The sequence below is a fragment of the Ceratosolen solmsi genome, unplaced genomic scaffold (assembly GCF_000503995.2).
Source record: "Ceratosolen solmsi marchali unplaced genomic scaffold, CerSol_1.0 scaffold56, whole genome shotgun sequence".
Lineage (NCBI taxonomy): Eukaryota > Metazoa > Arthropoda > Insecta > Hymenoptera > Agaonidae > Ceratosolen > Ceratosolen solmsi.
In genome coordinates, this window is record NW_011948425.1 from 7365086 (window position 1) to 7391757 (window position 26672).

The 26672-nt window shown below is 44.4% G+C and overlaps 1 protein-coding gene across 1 annotated transcript in view; it reads left to right on the forward strand.

The window, feature by feature from the left end:
* The window catches only part of knockout (Stork-head domain-containing protein knockout), a 71350-nt gene that overhangs the window by 34398 nt on the left and 10280 nt on the right, over positions 1-26672 (forward strand). The window contains exon 3 of the mRNA XM_011500557.1: positions 5461-5656. Coding sequence (XP_011498859.1) covers positions 5461-5656 — 196 coding nt within the window. The remainder of the gene's footprint in view (positions 1-5460; positions 5657-26672) is intronic.

Below are 26672 nucleotides of genomic sequence, written 5' to 3' on the forward strand. Positions count from 1 at the left end.
CGATAAAGCATTAACGAGAGAAGCTGCTTATCTTCCTTAGCTACCGCTGCGGAATGCCGCGCTGCCCCCGAGCGGACGCTGCTGACTGAGGCTGCTAGAACAACAAGAAGCAGAAGAAGAAGAAGAAGAAGAAGTAGAAGATGAAGCGGATGGGATGCGCGTCGGCCTCACGCCGCCGACTCACCCACCCGTCAGCTAATCGCTACGTAAAGCGCGGAAATTCCGGGAAATTGGCCGAGTGATAAGGAGTGCGGGCCGTTTTCTTCGATCGGCGCTCGCTTCGTTAGGTAGACGTAATGTAAGCCAAAGCTCAACAGCCCGTCAAATAGAGCGCTTAATTAGCCGTTTATATATCTCTACGTGCGTTGCTCTCACAATAAACGACGACGTCGGGCGACACTATTCTTTTTCACCGGTCACGATGGGGAGAATAATAAGGAATCTGTGCGAATGATGAGTGACTGATAACTGCATAGAAAATGATGATTGAGGAGCCTCGGGACGGAAATTCCTCGGCTCCGTTGCGCACGCTACTTTCAACATAAAAGATTTCATAGAAATTAGCGGGTTCCGTTGGTCGAAAATGTTGCGGAATTCTTGCATCGTTTTTTTTTTTTGTTCCTCATTATTATGCTGACAAATAACGATGATTAATTTATAATGAATTTGCTCGACCTTTCGCTCCTATCGCTGCTCGCTGTTGTAAAATAGTCTCGTTGTCCATTGTAGCTTTCATCGCCCCACCATGCCCCTCCAGCCCGCTAATTCGTGTTCTCGAATGTTTTGTTGCTTCCAAACATATTCGTAATTCCGGGACTCTTAATCAGGACCAATGTAGTTGCCTAAGACGAATGTTATCACTCGGCACACAAGTGAATTGATTAAGCATACGCTTCGCAACAGATGGTTATTCTAATAAAGTCACTTTTAGTTTCTATTACATTGCTTTACCTTCCGTCTTTTCGAGCATCGTTTGCAAACAATCTTCGAATGGTCTTTGGGAAAGGAAGACAAGAAAAATGGGAATATAAAAAGAAAAGGTGTCTTTGGCCACAATATTGGCCACAATATTTCTCTATTATTTTAACGTATTACCTTTGCTTTTCGTATGATCTTTTCACGCCCCTTTATTCAATAAATTTCATCGAGTACTGTTCAGATGTATGTTAGAACGATTCATTATCATTGGTTTTTAGCATTGTGAGGTATTAAATTGATTTCGATAAGCGCCGACGAAGATTCAATTGAATAGTATGAAGCTAATAATTGACGCTGCGTTAAACCACTTTTCTACATCAATAAATTCCCTCCTAAATGCACGTCTGCATTTACCTTTTAAATCAGTTGCACTTTAATAACGAATTTTTCCAACAGATTTTTAACTAAATACACGTATGTACATCAATACTCAATGGCACAACCAAATACCATTTGTTGGGATTGAATTAAATCGCATATTCAACGAGATGTAAAAGTATTCTATGGTTTTCAATACATTTTTCCATTATTTCTTCGTGCAAATATATATCGGACAAATAAGCAACTGCCTCTAGCTGCTTATCATTGAAATTCACGCATTAAGGTGACTCCCTTAGCAGCATCCCTGGCCAATAAGTCCAATCCATACATTGGAAGTGTCGCATCTTAGAATACATACGCATAAACGTCCTTCGTTAGATCATTTATAATAATCGTTCTAAGCTGATGATGGTGAAAGAAAGTGCTAAGCCTACGAACGGGCAGGCTGCGACTAATCGGCAATTCAACTACAATTAGAATGTTACAAGTATTTTAATGGAAGTCGAGTGGTTCGGCGTACACATTAGTCGTATTCCAATCGCATATACATAAACAGCTCGTTCATTCTGCTCGTTAAATAATACGATGCGGAACACGACAATGCGGACGAGCGGACCGGAATAGAAAATTAAACGACGCAAAGAAAGACGTAGCTCAATAGCAAAAGTATTTACGAAGCGGAAAAGGAAAGGCCGCGGTAGCACGGATTGCGTGCAAAACCCGCGCGATCTCTTCTCAGATGCGGAATTAGTTGGCGGTGGCAGCGGTGGTGGCGGTGGAGGCGACTCGAGACAAGGGCAACGCAACGAGCGTAAATCAGGGAACTTCGATCGCCCTTCGATCTCGCTCCGATCTCGCGCTTTCCTACGCGACTATCGAACGACGCCTGTCCCTGGCACCTGACAATCCCGCCATCCAAGAGAGACGTAACTCGTAACCCAACTGACTTTCCATTTGGTCCATCAATGCAGATTCCACGACCGTAACTAGCGCTTTCACTCTCACGTAAGCGGCGCTACCCGATCGATTTATTTTCCACTGACGGCAATTAGGGGTTTGGGGGATGCGCGGAGCCTATTCTTTCCGCTCTCTCTCTCTCTCTCTCTCTCTCTCTCTCTCTCTCTCTCTCTATTCCCATTCGCCTCTCCGCTAATGGCACTCTGCCATAGTCCTCCCTGTCCGAATGTTCATTAGCAACGCGTCGCAGCGACTCTTGGCTCCTCTTGAACCGTACATGATCGATAATTTCTCTTGAGCGACGATCGATCAGCCGGGGTTAACGCACCGTAGGCGCGTGGCGCCCGGGTGCACAACTTACAAGCTCGGCGACGACTCGCTCGGCAATCATCCGCGACAAAAATTCATCTCGACACGGCCCTCGTCCGGCCAATCGATGCCCAACAATCTCATTGCTACATTACCAGTCGGAGCCCCTCTCCTCTCGCCCCTCTCGCCCCTCTCGCATCGGCCGCGCAGTGACCGTATTCGCGAAACACGAGCCTCCGGAGGTGAAAACCGTAAGTCGTAATTCGTCTCGTGCCGCGAGTCTTTCTTGCGGCCAAATCCGTAATTCGATAATTGACGCTCGCTTAAAAGCAATCGCTTTATATTCCGGTGCCGCGGCCGCGCATTCGAAAGCAGAGACTCACAACCGGAAGTCCTGTCAGTACAATCTTTCACGGGATAGCGCCGCTCGCCGCGATCCGTTCGTCTTATGGAAAATTAACGAGCGGCTTTCCCAGCGAAGAGAGACGCACTGCGTCCCAACTCGCTATTTAGTACGATTAAACCTTGGGTCACAGCGGCCACTTCACGCATTGACGATTAATCGCTCGTTATTCAACGTATACCGCCCGCAACAGGTGCTCATCTCCACACACCCCTCCCACCCAAGATTTTACAAGCTATATTAAAGGATATTAACGAGATGCTAATAGTCGGATAATAGGCGAATAATTTCCAGCCGTCCATGCTCCACACTGTACGAACGATCTTGATTAATTAGGGCGCGTGCGTTTGAAATTATTTAGCGGAAAGGAGAATCGGGAAAGGATCGCCGGCCAAAGTAAATGAATTCGCTATTTATTAGAAAGTGGATATGGATTTCTTCTTCGGCGGGCGGCGATCCCGCGAGGCGTGTCGTATTATCATCATCGGTAGCCGTGGAAGAAAAATGATCGCCGGTACGGAAAGTGAGATCGGGAGACCACGAGCCGGGCGCAATCAGCGCACCTGCAGTATCATAAAGTTTCACTTCTCCTTTTGCGCGCCGATCGTGTAACCCGTTGGTCGTTGACACAGCGTCGTTAAATGCCGAAACGCCGACGACCGACGAATGGACGAGACGAGCCGAGGCTCGATAAAGCGGCGACTTCCCCGTGGACTCGTAATTTCCTTGTCAATGGCGATCGCTCGACTCTCCTGAGGCTAATCCCTGGGCAGCCGGGCCTCGCGGGTAAATCACGGTGCGGCCGACTGCGGTGGTGGGACGAAGGTGGAGGGTTCGGAGAACACGTTGCATCGATCCGCATAGTAGACGTTTGGTGTTTAATTGTCAGTCACACGTGCCGCTGACGTAACGGCCACAGCTCTCGGATTATCATTTATCCCGGTGTGGCTGATTTTCACACCCGTTGACGGACAAACTCGCCCGGATAATGGCGATCTCGGCACCGACGCAGCCGGGCAGTCGCGACTCTAATAACTTTTACCGACGCCTCCGCGTCGATTGAGCCTATGGTCGATGGCTTTATTCCGGGGCTAGAAAAGTCTCTCGTGTCGCGCTGTCGCGACTATCTTATCGGTCGCACCGCGTCCCGTATCTGGTGCGCGGCCTTATTGATGAGCACATCGTCCTGGAGGGAGGGAGGGTCGTGTCGAGCCGCAATACAAGTACCGCGAACGAGCGATCGATCGCGCATCGCCTCGTGTGCCCGAAGCCGAGAGACGTCATCGTCCTGGCTCCATTATCTCGAAGGACCGAGAGGAAACGGCGGAGATAAGAGGAGCTCGTTCGTCTTGTAACAAACAAGCTCCGGGCGGCACCAATTATCAGTGACATTGAGGGAGGGACGAAGGAGGAGAGGTGCTCCTATTATCTACCCCCCTCCCCCCTCCCATCACCCTCCCCATCCGACACGACAACACATACACACATCACCACCATCAGCACCACCACAACCACCATCATAATCACCAACAGCACTTAACCACCTCAGCCCTCCCCGTTCTCGTCCGGGAAATCGAAAAACAGTCGGAGCGGAAATATTGCCATATAATAAATAGCCATATAGGAAATAGCGGGGTTATGGCTCTCGCGATCGACTCGATAGGCCGAAGCGACAATTGTAAGAGTTGACGTGATTTATGCGCGCCACGATATTCCTCGACTTATACGGTCTTCCGAAAGTATAAGTCGTTAACTACGCAGATGCGGAAGCAGAAAGGGTCTCGCCTAATTCTCGCGAGCTCGTCACATGATTTTTTCACGGTGGGTGGCCTGGGGAATGGTAGGGATGAAGAAACGAGGGAAACCGACGACGCGAATTAATGACTCGATAAAGGGAAGTGGCCTTGGCGCCCGACGCACCCCAAAAACTCGCCCTCGCGGACAAGTGGCGTCTGCTTTGGTCTCGTCTGCTCTGTTTTATTCCCCCGTACACTTACTCGTGTACTTACTCCTCCCCTAACACCGTTTGGCTAAAGCGTCGTAAAAGACTTGGTACCCCCTCCCTCCGCTTCCTCGCCCATCTGATTACCCTCTCTTTTCTATTTGTACTGGCGGTCGGGGACGACTCGTAGATTTCACCGCGGGAGATCCAGCGAGGTTTCCTATCGCGAGGTCGTAAATATGATCGGGATTGCCACGTCTGGGTCCTCTTCCGCGAGCTGATTTTTAGTGCGTCCTCGTAAACTGGACATTACGACGATTTTAAAGACGGGGAATTTATTGCACAAGACACGATATTTTATCGATTCAGGTTCTCAAGGCGGAAGAATCCACGTCTGCGTCGGATATTGTATGTGATTCGGGACTTTAAAGCATGCAAATTAGCAATTATCGAGGCTGGCCGAAGGCGAACGACTCGATACCCAATATAGAAATTACGAGAACAACGTTTCCGACCATAACTAATTCTTATGGCTCTTCCTTGTTCGCAGAGCTTCCTGGAAGCGAACTCAAGATGCTGGTGGAACGACGCCTTGGTCGACGCTACCCAGCAGCTAAGGTACAAAGGCCACGTGGCGCCCGGCATCCTGATGGTCGGAGGCCCACCCTGCGCCCTCGAGGTCCTAAGGGCAACCTGGGCGCGCAACGTCCTGCGACCGCCGGCGGATTACTTTATCAGATTCCTCGGTGAGCTTTATCATAATGTCGATAAGGGGTTGTGCCACGCCCCTATAACACGAAATATCCCGGGCGTCAGGCTAGCTCGCGTACCTTTGATGGCGTTTTACCTCCTGTCACTCCTGAGGACTCGTCCATGACTCGATACTTACCTCTCTCTCACTCTCGCTCTCTCTCTCTCTCTCTCTCTCACCCTCTCTATCTTTCACTCACTCACGCACTGTCAGTGTCTGTGCGCCGGCTTATGCGCTGGTCAGTCGCCTTATAGCCTAATCGTGTCGAAAGCGGATGCTGGGTCGCGTTGCGTCCCGTCGCCCATCCCTACGACATCGACGTCGTTTCGACATCGCCGCAAGTGCGGATCCAATTATAACTGCGGTGTTATTTTTCTTACGTAAACCAAGGTCGCGGTATGGCTCGTGGAGCACGCGCCTCTCTTTCCTTATTGTTCATTGTGCAACGCGGATAATTATTCCAGGGCATATCACGAGTCAGCGCTCGCGAGGCCCACTTCCCGTTAATTATTTGTCTGCGCACGATGCGCCGATGACACTAGGAGGTGCCCTCCCCCCGTATCTCGACCGCGCGGTAATTCCCTGAAGCCTGGCCGAGCCCTGCCAAGTAAGCTAATTAGCCGACAAGGATAATTGGCCAAGGAGACGAGAGGTATAAACTCCCACTCCAAAATTCGCGTATATTCCTTACTACCATCACTACCAATGCTCGTATTATACGACAATTTTTCTAACCGCAACTCCTAACTTATCCGCAATACTAAACGAATAAAAAAATCAGGTTCACGTCCCGTGGCACTTTTACTTAGTAAGGAAAGTATTATACGTTGGATTTACAGGACTGAAACGCCTATTGAAATATCTTACGGCATTTCAAATTTATTCCGAAGAATGCAGTTGTCGCCTCGACACCATTATACATGTGTACACATTCATGCGCATTGGTAATTAAGCGTATAGAGCAGGTCATATCGAATGTACGCAGTTGTCGGCTATTCGTGGGACACTTTACTGTATAATGATACTGTAGATCGAAGGGTCGATTAATACGATCACCAAATAGGACATAATACGCTGAGGTAGCCAAACTCTAAATAATCAAAGGAACGATCGATCTAGAAGATACACACCCACTCACACACCCACCCACCCACACACACACACACACACACACACACACACACACACACACACACACACACACATGTATATAATTCTATAAGATAATCAACTTATATAAGATAATCAAGGGCCATATGATCGAGCTTTACGTCCAACAGACGGACTGAACAAATTTACTTTTCTGATCGTTGACAATCGCTCGCTCCTGCCTACGATTTTACATTAAAAGAACCAAATAAATTCCGAAATTTTGATATTTGTCTTATCTTGTTATTTTGAGGGTATGATGTCGATTGATAGGGCCTCACAGCTGCCCATAATATAGGATCGAAATTCCAATCGAGCCGAGTAATTGGAGGATACAATTAACGAAATTCTCCCTTCATTAATCACGTATTAATAGCGATAGTCTTCGAGTTAATATCGAAATACGGGAGAATTAGCCAAAAGCATCTTTATCGAATCATCGTTCATTTACGTTGTCTTCTCGTCGCCTGAATTTGAAATCAATCACAAGACGCGTCGAATTTGGCTTGGAGAAATTAATAAATTGTAACATAAAGAAAGTGTGACTTGATTGCTTATACAATTCCTTGCGTAAATAATCTGAATGGCAGGACTTATCGATGATTTATGATTCAACTCTCTTCCTGCCTTATAGTTTAACAATGTTTGCATTAGCTTGACAAAGAGCTCGAGATAAGGTGGAAAGGAAAGCGTATCATCGCGTGGATTATCTAGACGTTAAATTGTATGCGCACAATAATTTCGCGTCAAGGTAAGGCATATCAGCCGAAGGATATTAACCTAATAAAACTCTTTAGTTCCCTTCGCGCTTTATTGCTATTAACATCACTCCACCCACAAATTGCGAAATAAAGATTATTAATTTAGCCAGGAGGGCGAAATAAATTATCCGCTGAGCCGTATGCCAGTGAGTTCATCGAGTCGAAAGTAATTTGTAATTTTTTCCCCGACTCGCGCGCGGCGCACAGTCGCCATACCGATATTCCAATATGTCCTCCGACAACTTTTCATATTATATAAAAAAAAAGACAAAAAATTCGCACACTGAATTACGGAGGAGTGAGGGGTGGCGGAGGAGTAGGGGGTGGGGGGTAGAGATGAGGCAAAATGTCGCTATTCGATGAATGTTCGGGACAAGTTGGTCATCGACTTTAGTGAAATTTAGCTTATTCGCGAGGTACGTCCGCAGTTGGCTAGCGGCGCATCCAGCTTACGTCACTCATGCGTCGCCCAAGTGACCGTTCCTTTCCGGCAGTCTTTCTCTATCGGGCATATACAGTGAAATTGTCTATGAGAAGCCGCGCGATAGAAGCGTCTCTCTTCGATCGCTCACAGGCGTCTCGACCAATTTCTCTCACATTTACTTATAGTCGGCGTCAGTGACGCAACTCGATTGTACTTAGAGCGGCGGCAATCGATAGGACTTTAATTCCAAGCTTGGCGCGAGAAACGGCGGACAGATCCTTTCGTTCTTATAAGAGGAGAGACCGTTAGTTGCCCGCGGCACTTCGCTCCACATTTATTATTCGCAATCGCGCACGCGAAGAGTGCCGGCATTGTACGTTGTCGAACATTATGCGATATTGCATACATTAAAATCTTGGCGAAAAATCCTGACATTAGAGCAGATTGGATCTCTAATGAGCGAGCGAAGAAGATGGCGGATACGGTGATGGTGGTTTGTATGGGTGGGGAGACGTCGAGGATGTATGTGTGTATTGTGTTTGGCGGCGGGGATGATTGGTGGGATGGGGGGGGGCTGTTCACCGCTATTTTCCCTCGGCGTCCGTGCTTTCGAAACCCGAAATGCCTCGATTAGCCGAGCATGCGACGAGTGACATCGTTTCGCCGATGCGCGAGTTTCGTTTATTCATTGTCCGCGTCGCGCGCGAGTCATGCAAATTGCCGCGAGCGAGCGGAGCTCCGCTGAGACTCTCACGCTCTCCCTCGACCGAGTTTTCATCCGGGGACTTATCGCATCTCCGTGCATGTCGATAAGCTCTCGGGGCACTACGTCCCAACCGATCGCTTCTCTCGGTGTCGCGATTGCCGCCCGATTAACTGGCGAATCGTTACAACCCACCGCTCCATCCCCCCAAACCACCCGCCCTCCACCTGATCGCCCCCGTTTCACACCCTACCTTGAAATTCGATTCATCCCGCAGCACTTTCACCATCTTCCTTGACGATCGTCCGCCTCGTTAAGAGAGCCTCGTTCAAAGTAAACAATAAATCTCGCTCGCCGAATTACTTGTAAACGCAGCATCGCGATTGTCTTACGCGAGAGCCGCTTTCATTTCGCTCTTGCGTAAGCCCTTGCGCTCTATGGAGAGGAAGAACAGACTTTGGCTCCTCTTTCTTGTTCCATTTTTCTCCCCGTTCACGTCACTGCCACCGACCACCGCCCGACTCCCAACACCCGAGATTTATAACAAAGGCCGTTGGGTTGCATTGCACGGTGGCACAGTCGGTGGTTAATTGCAACTCGCCTCCCTCCACTATCTGCATGCAACAGACTATTAAATTATGAAGCGAACGAGTCAATTCTCTTGGCGAACTTTCGAATTCGTTCTTTTAAGAGAGCGAAGAAAGAAGGAGAGTCGGTATAAAAGAAGGAGAGGAGGATGAAAGACGGGCAGGGGATCTGTGCTTGTGAAATATTATTTCACCACCGCAAAACGTCTTTATTACGGCGGCTCGAGTACATGGTTTTTTTATACTGAAAAGAGAGGGTGGCCGATGCATTCAACGCCTACGGAATTAAAAAACCGTAAAGAGGGAAGAGAGAGAGAGAGAGAGAGAGAGAGAGAGAGAGATCCGCGTCAACAACGGCCAAAGCTCACTTCGACACGATTATGACGTACACAAGTGTACCGGGCAGCATCCCCCAATAGTTCCTCCTCCCGTCTCTCTCTCTTTCTCTCTCTCTCTCTCTCTCTCTCTCTTTGCCTCTTGTCCTCCTACGTACGCCTCCCGTGCGGCTCAGTCAGTTCGCACGTAAATGAGATTTCGTGCACGATTTCGTTCCGTTGTAGCGCATCTCCCTAATGACGGCGAAATTAATTGAATATGCCGCGCTCTCGCGAGACGACGTGGCATTACTGCTTGTGCAATAATTCGAGCGGAGATCGTGCAGGTGAGGGAGTTGTCCTCTTTCGAGGAAAGCGGAGCGAGAGTGCATTTCGTTGTCGCGCCGCCAGAGAAGGAAAAAGAAAGTCGGGAGCGCGCAAAAAGTGCGGCGAGCCCCTCGGTCGTGGCAGCCTCGACGCATTGGCCCGCAGATTCGGTTTCTTCAGATTCCGCAGATTCACAATTCTATGGACGCTGCACTCAGTCGCGAATTCATTTCCTCGGTATACACTGGACAAACTCGACAAAGGGAAGACCGTTTCTTACACAGCAGACTGTCGTACGGGCTGGGGTGGTGGGATAATGGATGTGAGGCTGGCAAGAATAGTGGTGAGGAGTGGATGGAGGGATCCCGTCGACAGACAATCCCGACTGTCTGTCTACAGCCCGATAAGAGGGCGTGGGATTGGCATGAGTTTCGATAGAATCCAAAGTATGGGGATTTACGAAAGCAGCTGCAGTGCGCCTCGTAAAAAGGATAATGGGAAGGAGTTCTTCAGTCTTCACTCGTCGTGAAAAGCCGATTAATTTCGCGTCGTGGCTTGCGATGAGCACCGTTTACAATTATTAATGCTGCGCGCGTGTCATTGAAAGCAATAATCCCAATAATGTTTTCTTTAATGCTGAGCGCAATAGGATTGCACGAATTGTTCATTAAATTATGTTCTTTCGCTTATCCGGCACAGTCCACGTCACCTCGCGTAATCTCGTAAATGTGAGAGATTATTATAATTCAAAAGAGATTATGATCTTGTAAAAGGATAATGGCGGCTTCTTTATAATGGCTGTTGCAGTTGTGAAACAACTACCGACTGATCGTGTGTGTTACGAAGGTGTGTTTTTTTTCCTTGACTTTTTCCTTTTTATTTTACCAAAAAACTTAGTTAAAACATATAATGATAACTACAAATGATAAATGATTAAAATTATATCCAACATACAAATTTTCTTTTTCTTTTTCTTCTTATTATTATTTTTTATTATTATTTATTATTATTTTTAACGCTGCGGCGGCTCCATTTGCATATTCACATAAATAATATTAATACGCTATTTTATTGAGATTTGTAAATTAAAATGACGCCAGTGGTAAAGCCAGTGGGTATCGTACTTGCTAGAGTTGCCTTGCCAAAGCCTCACGTTTTACCTTTCAAAATTCTTCCTTTTTCATGCGTTTCTTAACGCGACAAGAAAGTTCAGTCCGCGTTTCAAAATATACCACGAAAATTGTCTACATTCACATGCCTCGCATTACAAAATTCCCAAGCTCCTTCCATTGAATACGAATATCTTAGTCAAATATTTTGACATTTACAAATGGAGTGAATTTATCTGAGAGTGCGCTCCTCCTAAAGATAAATTAATCGAAAACTCTGCCAACCGAGACTGGGTAATGCTTGTTAATTCGTTATGTGATCATTGCTCCGCAAATCCTACAACAACATCGGACGTGAATCGCTGGTTAAACATAAACGCGCAGGGCAAAGTAAATGTCGCTGCGCCAATCAACTTCAAATAAATAAAATATATATTTTTATATACCAAATGGGCCTACTCTGCTAGCCGTCTTTCTACACTTTCAATGCAACTTACCCTACACATAAGTGGGCTGAGCAACGTAAAGGGAACTTTACAACCTCTATTACCCATATTCATTATTATCATTACTTTCAAAATTGCCAACAACAATACCTGCGTGCATTTTTAACGTTGGCCCGAGAATGTGCGCCAAGACAAATTGCCGTATTATACGATCATTTAGTACACAAATTTAAAGATGCGAGGGGTGGGGGTGGGGGTGGGAGAGGACAATTAGACGAGGTAAACGACCGATCCATCGAAGTTTGCGAGCCGGGCAAAAAGCTATCATTAGCCGCCCCGGTACCTATCATAACAATTTTTCAATTTTTCAATCGGCTAGCGCTCGAGAGTGACAGACGGGGCGCACGTGACTCTCTCTCTCTCTCTCTCTCTCTCTCTCTCGCTCGCTCGCTCGGCTGCGCTCCTCCCACATTATTCTTAGCGTCTTAGCCGTATGATCTCTAGGGGTAGGCGACGTAATCGCTCGGCCAGTGATGCTCAAGTAGTCAGCCATCGTGAAACACGACGACTGCCACCGATAATAACCGACCATATGTAGGTTAATGGGGGGAAAGCGTGAGAGAGCGCGCGATTGCCCGTCCGACGAGCCCTCGTCACCACAATAATTCCGGTGTACGCTTATCCATGAACACCCGCGAGTTGAAGGAAAAGGAAAACTGCCAATACGTTCGATCTCGATATACCTGGGAGATGAGCGATTTGTATGTGCGTGCATGGTCAGCGCGTGACCAGAATAGGGGGCGATGGGAGAAGAGACGCGGACGGCTGCATTAATGATCTATCGCGATGGCTATTACAATCGACGGATTAGAAGTGCCCGACGCGTATCAGCGGCAACTCCGCAAAGATCTCTTGCATTTTCTCTTAATCGACGCGGTGCGCGTAATACAAAATTTGGACTTTCTCGGGACCGCCATTAGCACTGGCTCTTAGGCGCGATAGTATGGGGTCGGGGAGCGCAATCGGAGCGATCTTATCGTGTATGTAGATCATTTTCATACAGGGAGCATAGCGCACGGGGACGATGCCGCTCGTTCGCGCTTTCACCGTGAGATATCCCTCGAGATCCCGGTGCTGAAAGTACCGACAATGGCGACCGGGAGCAGGGCCAAAGCCACACAGGCGCTCTGATTTATCAGTTGGATTAATGACGCGCGGCGCGCCTACGACGGCAAAAGAAAAGAAAAGAAAAGAAAAGAAATGAAATGAAATGAAAAGAAAAGCGGAGAAGTCGGGTGGTAGCCGGCTGCCTTTCGAGTGGTCACAAGCGATTGGGCCGTATCGAGGGCCCTCGCGGGTTTCCGAGTCTCCTTCCTCGAACAGCTCACCGCGAGCCTATTCGTTATCAAGCCGAGGGAGGGCAATTAATAACGGCGCGGACTTTCTCCGCGCGACCTTCCTTCCGTGGTCGTAGTGTGCGAGTCGCGATAACGAATCGATAGACCGAGAGATTATTTTGTACTCCCAAGGTGGGATGGCTGAGGGAGGGGGGAGCGATCATCCAAGACGCGAATACGCAACGCGCGTCATTTATAACGGCGATTATTCCCGGCCGTAATAAGCCGCTGGAATCTTAATCCGTCGCGGTCTCGTGCGCCATTAATGACCCGAGATTCAAAGCCCTCGTTATCGAATGGATCGTTTTATTAAGTCGAAGTAGTGGAGTCTAGGAGGGATTTTAACGATGCCCGGATGGCCGTCGACGATTGGCGGCGGCTCCCAACTGACGGCAATCGCGATTCACAACAGCAGCCGAGGAGCAGGAGGGGCGGTGATTTCATCGGAGCGAGCAGTGGCCGTGAATTAGCGACGCCGCGATACGATTCATAAAGCTTAACGAGGCGTAGCTTCGAACACCTGGCACGTCGTACTTGCGCCGAAAAGCCCGGAGATAAAGCAAAATAAAGCAAATCAAGGGGGCGGGGATGAGGGAGAGCGGTGAATGGAAAGGTGACGAGTGGCCGATCTCTAGGACGATTTTATTATCTCGTCGTCGTCGCCCTTGCGCGATACATCAACAATTCGCCGGAGAATCCCGAGACCCAACGACCACGAGCTTGGCCCTTTGGATTTCCAAGCATGGCCATGTATGTTTCACGATGGGGAGTGGGGCAGCACTTGTTGAAGAGGTAATTGCCAGATAATGCGAGGTTAAAAACGGGATGAAATGAGAAAAGGGGGGGGGGGCGGCTCCTATCGGGCTATGAGAAAGTCGAGAAACGGGCGGGGGTGGGATGAGACTCGTAATAGACAAGTCGACGTAGGTGTTCCGTGGCCAGGGTGACGCGTCCACATACGTATGTATATCACGAGGAAAACACAAAACAAAACAAAAAACAAGGCAAAAACCAAAAAGTCGTGGAATAAAGTCGGCGAAAAAATGTGGCGCATAAACACGCGCTAGTACGTACGGTCGTGTATTCTTGTCACGAGGTAAAAACGACGAGGCAATCGCAAGTTTTTTTACCACGACGAGCCGTCGATCGAGCGCGCTCGATGCTTTCTAAACTGCACGTCAATTAAATTTCTTTACTAATACGCGGATTAGAGGTATTACGGTAGTTTTTCGTCGTTGGCTCCGATGCGCGAATAATAAACATTAAGGTCGCCGGTCGCCGGCGTAGCACGAAGCGGGTCCTTAAGAAAATCAGGAAGCCGAGCTCTCTCAATCCACAACCTAAGCGACGTAATATGTAGAGACAATTAGGTTTTTGCGCCGCTCGCGTACCTCGACAGTCAAACAGAGTCGCAGCAGGCAGCCGAAGGCAAAAACGACGACTAATATGGGGACAGACGGCAAAAAGGGCCTGTCGGCGACACGACACGGCAACTTCCCCCCGCGCGAGCGCCAGATCCGTTATCTCGGTGGGTCGAGGCTCGGGGGTGGGGGTCGGAATGGAGCCAACCTACTTTCGCCGTGGGTTTGTTTTGTCAATGTGTGGGCCGCGAGTCGGCGAGTATCGGAAGATCGGCGGGACCCCGAGTACCCCCATGGTGGTCTCCCGTCGTAGTGATCGCGAGACGAGTAGTCAGCTGAGGGATCGCGGTGGGGTGGCGTCGCTTCCCGACAACGAGGAAGTCCTCGGGGGAGAATTGGAGCGATAACGCTCGCCGAAAAGAGCCCAAAGGAAGTAACGGCTGCGCGCCTTGATCTCGGTCTCTCGATACAGAGCCGCGCAACCCGGACAATTCACACGGACTACTCGATAGCAAAGTCGTGGATCGCCATTCGCGAGAACCCTTTCTTTCCCCGGTTCCGACTGCTGCATGTGCACTTGGGTTTGCGCGGTGTGGTTTGTCATCACAGGCCCATATGAATGTGAATGACACGGCCACGGCTCAATGAGAATCGGAGATTCAAGGCCGCCGCCACGGACATCGCACATACGTACACGGCGGCCCTGCTAATTTAGGTGGGCCTTTCATATTTTATTGTTGCTGTTTTTGTTTCATTTTGTTTTGATTGTACATGCGTGGAAAAAGCCCGAATTACTGATAGGTATACAAGGAGGAGGCCATGGGAAACCGGAAATATTAGGCGTTTTTGTTAGTAAGAGAAGTCGGAGCTTGGCACTTAACCTGTAGTAGTAACCTCCTGTGCCCTCGGATGCACTATTCCAGCGGCGATAAACCGTTCTATTCTTATCAGGTTTATGCTCAAGATCCTCTACTCGACATTCAGCGCCTTAACCATGATAAGTTGGCTTTCAAGAAGGAATATTGTTTTTCTCGTTCGTTAGCCTGTAGTGGGCGCAAGGGAAATCGGATGTACTCGTTAATTTGTCCGTTGTTACGAATAATGCAGGGAGATTTTATGGTGCAATTGGCGCAATCGAGGCCCAGTGGTGTCAACTACCATATGGGTTTCATGAAATTAGCGTTATTGGGTATTATCGAGCTTGCTGTTTCTTCAATAATCAGCATACATTGTTTGTGTTCAATTGGGCCGAATTACGTTATGAGCTTAAATTGCCATTGAAATAGAAATTTGAAACCGTTCAAACGATTATTTGGAACTTTTAACATTGCCGTCCATGTCAATGGCATTTCTTGTTGTATCGAAGAAAACTATAACAAAAAAAAAAAATAAATAAAATAAAAAATAATTATAAATATGAAACATAATGCACATAATATACACAGTATATATTCGAAAGTATGTGTTGCTGTTTATATTTATATGTTGTTTTCTTTATCCTTCTTCGAATGTATTAACCTATAAATATAGCTAGCGATATATTTTACATTTGAAATCACGAAGATATTGGTAGATCTTGAAATTAAACAAATTACGGGTGATTAATGTGCCATTAATGATGCGATAAAATCATCGAGTGTAAAAATATAAATATAAATATCGCATGAATATAAAGCGAATGTATTTTGTATTTCATTTTATTTAACGTACTATGAAGATTTTTCTGCTTCCTTCAATTATTAATTAGAAAGTATTTAGTGTCTACTAACATTACTTCTTGATTTATGATTTTGAACAATAAGTAACGTAATAAATTTATTGCAAGAATTTATAGAGCTTATACATAACAAATTCCACTATATCCCTATGTATATATGCAATAAATGTTCGATATGTTATTACAAGAATTTACTTTGATAATATTAGAGGTTTTGTGCAGAATTGTTTGTTAAGTTGAATTTTAATATTATTCATTAGCTTATTCGTTTCGATTTCATCGCTAATATTGTTTAAGTGCGAATAATGTGGAAACATTATTTAATGAGTGTTCAATAAGTAGAGTGCTCGCTGATAATAGAGGCAACGTGGGGAATTTAATATAACAAAAATCATACTTTCCATGTGTTAAATGTAAATACTTATCAAGAGTTTATTAAATTCCGATAAATCTCCATTTCTTATTGCAAGATTGCCACGTGTGTTTATTATTTTAAGTAAATCCGAGTTTTTAAAAGCTTCGCCATATTACTGTACATACACTTTGTTCACTCTACGAAACAGCCTCATTTACAAAAATAAATTCAAAAATTATGCGCATAAGCAGCTTATGATTATTATTTCATTCAATAGGCGTATGAAAATAAATTACTGCTATGGGGAAGATTTTAAATTTCAAGTTTTGAAAGTAACTATGCTATATTATACTCGTAATTATTATTAATTTTTTTCGTATTCTGCTATTCTAACTATTTATGTTAAATACTGCCAAAACACTGAAATGCGCGCGCATATAAAAAAACCATAAAATCCGAAAGCATTTCAAGATCTTTTACAAAGAGTATGAAAGTTCAACAAAAATGTAAGGTCTTTGGGAATGATCTGTATCTGGAATCATTATAACTGTAAGCAAGAGTGGAATTTCACCAAAGACTTTTATGCAAGAGAAAATGATTCAATTAATTACATTCATTTCTTAATAATATTTATCCAGTAATTATTCGGTATGGTGAACGTTAACGATTGGTAGAAAAACGCGATTGCAACTAAAATACTCAATAAAAATAGACAATGATTTGGCCGATTGCGGGATGCTTCCTTCAAATTTCTAATATTAAAAAATAAAATAAGAATAATAATAAACAGAAACAAAGAGAATGAATGAGCAACTGTAGATGATTTAATTTCTGATCGTGATGTTATGCGTGGCTATCATGGTGGAGCGAATCTATGTGCGGTTCCGGGGGAGGGAGTAGAGCGCGTATGACGGGCTGGGGGGAGGAGAAAGAGAGAGGGATCAGTCAAAGATTGAAAGTGTTGGGAAGTGAAATGAAATCCGTTGACGTTAAGAAGTAAGAAACCCTGTAAGCAGTTACAGATAACGCAAACGACAGCCTACGCGTCATCTTGCCATAAATATTGTCGAGTTCAGGCTTACGCACACAGGTACACCGGGGCTTTCCTCTTTCTCCCGCGATCCCCTCGATCTCTCTTCTGACACTCGTCAAGCGTTTTTGCGTACTTAAAAATTGAAAAAATAGAATCCCACATGCTTTGCGCGGCCACTGGGAGAACGTGCGCGCATAAAATATTTATGTAAATAAACTATTTTATCTGAAGCTGTAAAGCAAGAAAGTATAAGAAAGCGAGAGCGAAAGAGAGAGAGAGAGAGAGAGAGAGAGAGAGAGAGAGAGAAAGAACGAATATTAGAACGAAAAAATTTCACATAAAGAATGAAAATAGTATAATGAATGATGAGGTAATATAGAAAAGTATTGGCGAATTATTTTAGAATTTGATATATATATATATATATAAAATTATCTATCGATGAAGATAGATTCGCGTAATTTTATTGCAATTACGCGGTTAAACGCATAATCTGTTAGCATGTACTTATAAGGGGTATACAATGTTAATATTAATGTATAATAATTATAATACTAATATATAATATTACTATTAATATTATTATTATAACTAATAATACTCTCATATATTATAAGAAATACATTGAAATGTATAACGAATAATTCCTATAATTAATCGTATAAAAAGTATCAAAATTGAAAGCCATTGGATTTTGCGAATGAACATTTTTACGCGATCGCGTTAATCTCATCTCTCTCTCTCTCTCTCTCTCTCTCTCTCTCTCTCGACTTTAAAATTGTCCGAGCATTTATAAATGTAATAAAGAATAAATAATTATTACAAGCCAGTTATTCTTTTCATTATTTAAAACTCTAATTATCACAATGCGATCTCTGTATTTATTCATCTGCATACGGGTGCCCCGGATAATCTATTCTTAGAAGTTATAATCAATGGCAATGTTTCACGCTTTACAAGGAGTTTGTTTGCCGAGAAAAATATCGCGTTCTTTAAAAAAATCCGGTGTAATATTTACAAAGCGAAGAGCATTCTTGAGTTACATATTAATTTAAATCCATCCATTTATTTATATTTCATGTGCCAATAGCGTAGATTGTTGCATTGTTACAAGAGTCTTTTTAATTAAAGTGCACTTTACACAAAGAAATACGACTAAAAAGTGCGAGTCATCGCGGAGAATGAAATGGCAATTTGTCGAAATATTAAACATCGCATCGTTATAAAGAAAAAAATTAAATAAATATAAAAGAAAGAAAAATAAAAATTCACCTAAATACCTAAATATAAATAATCTTCAACAATCAATGGTGCATTGTAATACATTTGCCTTTGTAGAATAAACGTTTGGCCATCGAAAAGTGAAAATATTCAGTTAAGTGAGAGCAGCAGTAAAATGTTACTATGCCAATGTTACTATGCGACTAGTAATCGTTGTTCCTTCGATAAAGTTTACATTAAAACTCTAGATAATGCGAATAATTTATGATGCGCGAGGGAGCCGATGTCGTTATTACTAACGTAAATTTAACAACAATATGATAGTTACATTGTCGTACGAAAGTACAAGCAACGATATGACGATAAGAGCATTCGTTTCGTCCCTCTTCCCTAACGTTATCGCGTTCAAACACGTTAATTTTCAACAGATTGAAGGTAAACAAGACCTCAGCAGCCTCAAATGCGATTTAATACAGTGTATATCGAAAGTTTTGTCACTGATAAAAGGATAAAAGTATTGCTCAATGACGATAGTGATAATGTAATGTGATAGATTAATAAAAAAAGCCACGAAAAGGAAGAATTCTTCAACGGGGAGGCCAAGCAAGATACCGAGATATAGAAGAATAATCTGCCGCCTCGGTCTCGCAATTGATCGGCATTGTTCGGAGATGCGATAGTGTTGCGAGGTCATTACTATATAAAGGCCAAAGCTTTCGACACTGGTATCCTATCTATCAATCGGAATCCTTATCGTATAGCTTTTAATAATAGCTCGGAGTCATGGAAGCGTTGCCCTATTTATCGGACAATCGATAATGCCCAGCTCTGTCGTCAGCATCCGATTGGAGCTCCCCAGCTACAGAGCCACGCGTGATTTATTTATTCGTCCTTAATATCGAGCAAAGCATTATAAATAGCGTAACAATGCGGTAGTGGTATTGCATGCATATCAAAGTGAAGTAGCGACGCGAAGCTGCTAAAAGCGGATATCAAATTTTCCCCCGGAATTAGCAAACAATGCGAGCCAATGATTTAAGCGCTCAGCAAATAATGTATTTTTACCAAGTGTAATACCTATTGTAAAAGATTTTCTCCGGCGTACAATAGTTAAAGACAGCAAGACGTGGGACTAATGGGAGAGTGTTTCGGGCGCTCGCAGCTTGTCGTCTACATGCGCAGAGAACGGTAATTTACTTTCCCAGGTACTATCATTGGGCTGCGCGGGAATGATAAAGGAGGCCGGCGACACACGACGCATGTAATTCGGAATAATCTCCTCCACCTCCTCCTTCGCCCCGCCGTAAGCTCGCGAACGCTTAAAGAAGCCTCTCCTGCGATTTCCCGAGGAATCTCATTGTTCGGCGTACCTCTTTCAACACGGAGACGCCATTTCCAGCGGAAGTCTCGTTAGCCGCGAGCGGATAATTGACTCTTGTGCAACGCGCGCCGCTTGGCGCCGCCGACACAACGAAATACACGGGCAAATGGACCCATTACTCCTTTCGCCCCGATACCCCGTGTGTTCGCTTGTCGCGATATCGATTGCCTCCGGGAGTAAAACATAAATCCAGTGGCGGGAGCCAGGATCGCCAAGTTGTAAAATAGCCAACCCGTGTGTCTTTCACAATGGGACATATTCACACTTTGTACATGCATTATTCATTCGTCACTCGATGCTCGACGTGTCTATTCTCAGAATGCTATTTCTTTACTTTTAACCGTGCGGTAAGGTTGAGAAGGTTGAGAAAGGAGGAGGAGGAGGAGGAGGTGATGGTCGTGATGGTTTGGTGGTGGTGGTGGTGGTGGTCGTCGTCGTCGTGGAGGAGGAGAACAAAAATTATTGTCTGATATTTTAAAAAGGCGAGGTACGTCATGTTCTGCGAAGGCGCTTCTTTGCCATCGAGTTAACGAGAGGATACGTCGTTGAGAATTACACGATTTCAGCTCATTGTACGTGCAAACTGTTTGTAGGCAAACGTATTTGGAAAGGCTACGAAAGTATAAATAATGAAATGGAAGGCAAGATCACACACCCCGATGACAAAAGGCTTTAAATTACTGTTAAGAAACAAGATTATATAATCATAATTATCTTCACTGTATTCTATACGCGTGATTACATCTCTCCGTTCTTCGCTTCATTATACATGTATAATACATTAATTTAGCCAAAGCTAAGCTCGAGCAACATCCCGTTCAATGTCACGATCAATCAGTGGGAAGGGGCAGGAGGAGGGGGAGGTTGTGTATCGTTTCGCTTTTTTCTTTTAATCGCTTTTTTCTTAATCCGCCGCGCTGAGAAAATTCCTTCATAAACATAATGAGATATTAAGTGGATGAAGTATTACATTGCAGATACGAATACGGTATATAATATGTTCGCACCTAATTACTTATGATGAAGTGCACTTTAGCGTGCATTATGATAGAAATTACTGGCGCATACTATACGTCCCGTTATTAAAATTAAACTATAATGAAATATCGTGAAATTTTCATAAAGTTTAAGTCACTCGTCTAAGATCGAGTAATCGGCGAGTAACCGGCGAGTAACCGATTTTATAAACTTCCATTGGATTAAATTCCGTAATCAATGCGTTTTTTTTAGCTTAAACCTACCGCCTTGAATAATCCATAATGATATCGTTACTCTCTTTATCACTATAATTACAGCAACAATTATAGTTATAGGCGGCTTGTCCGCGCAAAGGCATTTCGCATTTCCGTGTTTGTTTCTTCGACAGTCAGCGAAATGACGCGATGATTTTCCTCTCGAAATTTTTGCCAAGCGCACTTTTTATTCTCCAGGCCCAACGGTCTAATTCGCCTTATCATTCGCTCTTAAGTGCTGAATTGACATTATTCGCGTTCGTTAATAACACGCTGATTATTGCACAAGCCTATGAATTTCTTAACTTTTCCCCATTCTATCTCTCTTCTATTCTTTCTTTCCTCAACATCCCGAAAGCACGCGCACAAAGAAATAAAATAAACATTCGATGCATAAAATTGAACGGTTGCGCGTACATTGAGTACCAAAGCACGGCTCCCGACAATCCGTGAGACGTCGTATTTTCCCAGTGGTCGCGTGGGCTAATGAAAAAGGCTTTTTCGTACCTTTAACCGGACACTGGTTCTTGCACGCCACACCTTCACGTCACACCGCTCGTTTCGTCGCCGAGTTTCTCTCCACTGCGATATTATTCTCTCTCGCTCTCTCTCTCTCTCTCTCTCTCTCTCTCTCTCTCTCTCTCTCTCTCTAATTCTTTATCCTTTAGTGCCCCATCCCCGCCCCAATCCCCTTCCACCAGTACTATATTGATTCATGGTCCTTACTACTCGCCGAACTTGCGGCAAACTCGCCAAACGATGCACTTGCCTTGGCGGGGGGGGGGGGGTGTGGCTCGATGAATCGTACTCGCGGCTATTTCGGCTTATCTTCGCGGCAGCTTAATAGCTGCTCGTTCGTAGCGATAAGCCGCACCGCTACGTTCAGGGTATTTTTTTATTTTTTTTTTTTTTGTTCTGTTTCTTTTGCATTATTACGGCCGTGCGCATTATCACGCGCACCCGTCGGCATTGCGCAAACGTAAACGGACTCCTGCGTCCGCCCAAATTAGCGTGGGCACGAGCCGCGAATGCCGCTTGCCTCTCACCGGGGAAAATCGGCACGTGGGCGCGTATAATGCGCTGGAAGGTTGCAGGCATTCACGCACGCACGCACGCGCACACGAAAAAGTGTGGAGCGATAGAAAGGCGCTGCTGCTAATAATAGTCCCTCTCCCACCCTTGGCTCCGGACAGGTGTCCAGCTGCGGGGAAGACGACCGATTGCGCAAGCGCGCGAAATCTTAATTGAATTTAAACTGTCGATTCGGCGCGAGCGCTATTTGCGCCGCTCGTTAATTATGTCGCACATACTCAAGTCGTAAAAGGCGCGGGTCGGCGCGAAAAGAAAAAACCGGCGCTAGATTGTCGAATGCCTACGGCTTTTACTGCTAATAACCAGTATCGACGAATAGCAGTGTACATAATACAATCCTGGTACTATTTATAATCGGCGTTAATGTCGGTAACGTCTGATTTATTGGCCCGCGAGCTATCGAGGCGCGGCAGCCGCCAAAACCTCGGCTCGCTAAACTCCCGGTCTACGCCCTACCAACGCGGAAGTAGTCTGCTCCGGGGGCGCCTCCCCCATTCGTCTGCCGCGCTCCTCTGAGGCGACCATTTCATCGACTGTCCCGCGGATTATTTATTCCCGCGTTCACTCCCGACGGCGCTCCACTTTCGGTCCACTCTCCCGCAGTTAATCAAGCTCTTCCACGAGCTCGAGTTCGAGCCTCTGCCTCTGCCCTCCCCCCCCCCCCCCCCCCAAAACCCCCCCCCCCCCTGGCGAATGATTAAAGCCACGGATTATCAATCAGCCGGGGTTTAATCGATCTTACTTTTTGCTCGCTATCTTCGTTGCGATGCGAGGCTAATAATTATAATACGGATAGCACGAGGAGTTGTGATTTTAACACACTGACCGCCGCTACAGTGATACAAGGACCATAGAACCGTTAGATGCGTCTCTTCCTTTCTTTGGATGGTGAATTAAACATCTTTTTCATAGCGGGCGTCGTCTGACGAAAATTCAATGGAAAATGCCCGGGCCACGGGCTTCTCAATACCGCCTCGTGAAATCGATTTTCCAATCACTCCCGCTTCCATCGTTTTACTTCTAAATGCCTTTATTGCTCAATTACCGCAGCTAAAATGTTGTTCTCACAATAAAATTGTATTTGTCTAGCGAGCAATATATTCGTCAATGTGGCTTTAAAAACTGCCGTCCAATTCCTCCTTGTCTGTACGAATAATGTGACGAGAAATTGCATAACCTACTTACATACGCGTACAATAGAGCCACTTTGCTTTTCGAACAAAAATTCGTCTCCAACTTTCTGATTCATCGACCGAAAGAATAGATCATTTTCAAGCGATTTTTGAAAAATTTATTGCGCCTTGTTGACACACACGCGCACGCAAGCACGCGCGCGCAGAGAGAGAGAGAGAGAGATACGAGAATAAAGTGGAAAATAAATTTGACGTGCCTCTGAGATACGATTATGCAATACACTTGTAATTTTCATTTGCAATTTCTCAGCTCATATTATGTGCGAATGAAAAGTCGAAATAACATTTTATCATAACCTTGCAATATTTTAAACTTTAGCGAAAAATGTTTTTTTATCGAACAATCAATTATACCTACTTACGCTCGAGTGACGAGTATTGTTATTTTACGTGAAAAATCTTATAATCCTTCGTGTGTAATAAAATTTAAAATACAATATAATATATTAATAAATTGTACATAAAGATATCAGATTTAATTCACGCGATAAAATAATATTAATAACGGCAAATAAAACTATTGATATATAAATAACTTTATAGTTCCATTATGGATTAAACTATACGTACAGTTTATTCTTACGGCTAGACAATTATTATTTTATGAAAACATAAACGCACTAGGTGTATATATATATATATATTTCCTTTTCTCTTTATAATATTAACCCCTTCAAAGTGGCCTTCACTCTTTTTGTTGGAGTTCATATAAATCCAAATTGGTTATATAAAAAAAAGATGGGTAGTAAGTTAGTAAGGTAGATGATAATGAGTATTGTACAATTTATAACAATTTCAAGATGTAAGAGATGAAAGAGATTAATTCGCAAAAATGCATCACCAATAGCGATTAATTAATTAAAGGCTAAATAGGTGTTGGCTAATGCTTGAAATAAAGCTTGACATAAAGTTTTATTCGATTTACGTTAAGGCTCCATATCAGTGAATGCATAATGCATAAGTCTGTCCTTTTATATCAATTCGTAAGATCACTGTATTGCGAAATGAGGTTGGATGCAAATATATCGTTTTACTATGTAGTTTCTTTTATAAAAATCCAGTCTTTCGTGAAACTTTTATTTTCTTATTTGATACAACAAATAGTGCATTAAACATTTTTAGAACTCATATTAATTTGCCGATACACATTCGACCGATAAACATAAAAGGAACCTTTAACCAATAATCGCAAAGATCTTTACGAATCCCAATTCGTCGTACGTTAATTACATTACTCGACACATGCAATCGCAAAAATAAATGCGAATTTATTTATTAAATTTCGCTCGTGCGAGAAAATGATATATATATATATATATATATATATATATATATACATATTATAAAAAAAGTTTAACGAGAAAGGGAAGAAAAGCGCGTAACGACGAACTTGAAACGATGCTCTCGTTAATAATGAGTGCTCACGGTATAAAAAGTAAAGTACGCGGGCGTTTAGTGAGATGTGCATTAAAGCTCTTTTCATAGTATACATTCTCGTGTCCAAAGGGCGATTCCCTTTAAACGTGCAACTCGCATTTTTCTCGAATTTTAATAAATGCCTGGCGTAAAGAAAAATAATGCCGAGTACTCGATGTAACTAAAAGCACAAGACAAGGGAGAGACGTTCGCGAGTACATGCGCCGGAGTCCTCTGCTGCTCGTCTCAACAAAGTTTATTTCTCTATTCTCTCTCTGTCTGTCTCTCTCTCTCTCTCTCTCTCTCTCTCTCTTTGTATCTATCTCTATTGCTGGCCAGCTCATTCCGCCATTCGCTCACTTTCTCTCTTCTTCTCTCCCACACTTTTTCACTGACTGTGCATATCTATATCTACGTGTATATGTATCTTTCGTTTATGGCTTCCTCCCTTGAACGATCCGTCCATTTTAAAAGAAGGCGAAATCTCAAGATCTACATCTCGCGCGCGCGATATCGAGCTGGGAAGATTTATTTTTCGGGCCGTAAAGAGATCGTAAAAAGTACTAAGAAGGATGAAGTCGTTCTCAAGCAAGAATCTTTAATGCACCATCATTAAAGCTTACTTTTATAATTAATTAGTGTTCACGTTAATTTTAATCGCCGCTCCGCAGTTCTACTTTACACTTTAACTATGTAGAGAAATTTTATGCCTCTTGGTTTTTGTTTTGTTTTGTTTTGTGTTTTCGTTTTTGCCTTAACTTATCGGATTTCTAACATCTCGCTAATATTGTAATCTTGTTTATTAAAGTTTATGCGTCAAAAACGTGTTAACGATTAATAAAATCTATCGTAATTTATATTTTTGATTCCCCGCACACATGTAAATGCACAAGAAATATTATTCAATCAATGGGGAATGCACACGCACGCGCAAGCATATAAGCATAACTTTTTAAGTATTATTATAGAGGTTGTCGTTAGAGCGCTCCAAACGTGTTCTAATTTATCTAAAAATAATCCAAATGTCTAATCGAAATAATAAAGTAACACACATTCGCCGTGTCAGCGTCGCGCGTATCTCTCTTTGATAAAGTAACATTCTTTCGTAAGTTCCAGTACAGCGCAGACGAATTGAATTTTCAGCTCAGATAAGACACATCAGCGCGGAAAACGCAATTTCAGCATACAACCTACTCTACGAGACACGATTAACAATTGTCATTTCCGAACGAATGTTTCACCACTCGAGCCACGTCAGCCCGCGTAGAAAACATAATCCCCGAGGAATTTCATCCGCGGGCTCCGCCGTTCGTTGGCTTTCGAAAAATAGCTCTTTACCATGATTGATAACGCGGCGCGAAATTCATCGGATTTAGTGGAAAGAGTCGCGATCGAGGCGCTCGATTCGATGGATCGTCGAAAGTCCACGAGCGCTACGGAAGCTCTGGACGTTTAACAAATGTCTTTGTCCAGGCCTCGCGTTCGCATTATTTTCTCGGCGGCGCCGTGAATTCAATCGCATGGACTTTCCATCCGTTTTCTTCCTGGGAAATGGCCCATCCACGATTTCTCCGGCTGCCCAGCAAAGAGCGATGCGCCTCATCGTGCCTCATCTCTCCACGAGCGAACGAGCGAGCGTAAATCACGGGATGAGGAATTATTATCGCTCGCCGCGTAGAACTGCCGACCTTCGCGTCCACCCACGCCGCCCTTAAAGCAACCGAGAGACAGGTGTAAGCCAAGACTTGTCGATCAGAGCTTTACGAGCTTTACTCGCTCACGCTCCACCTCCT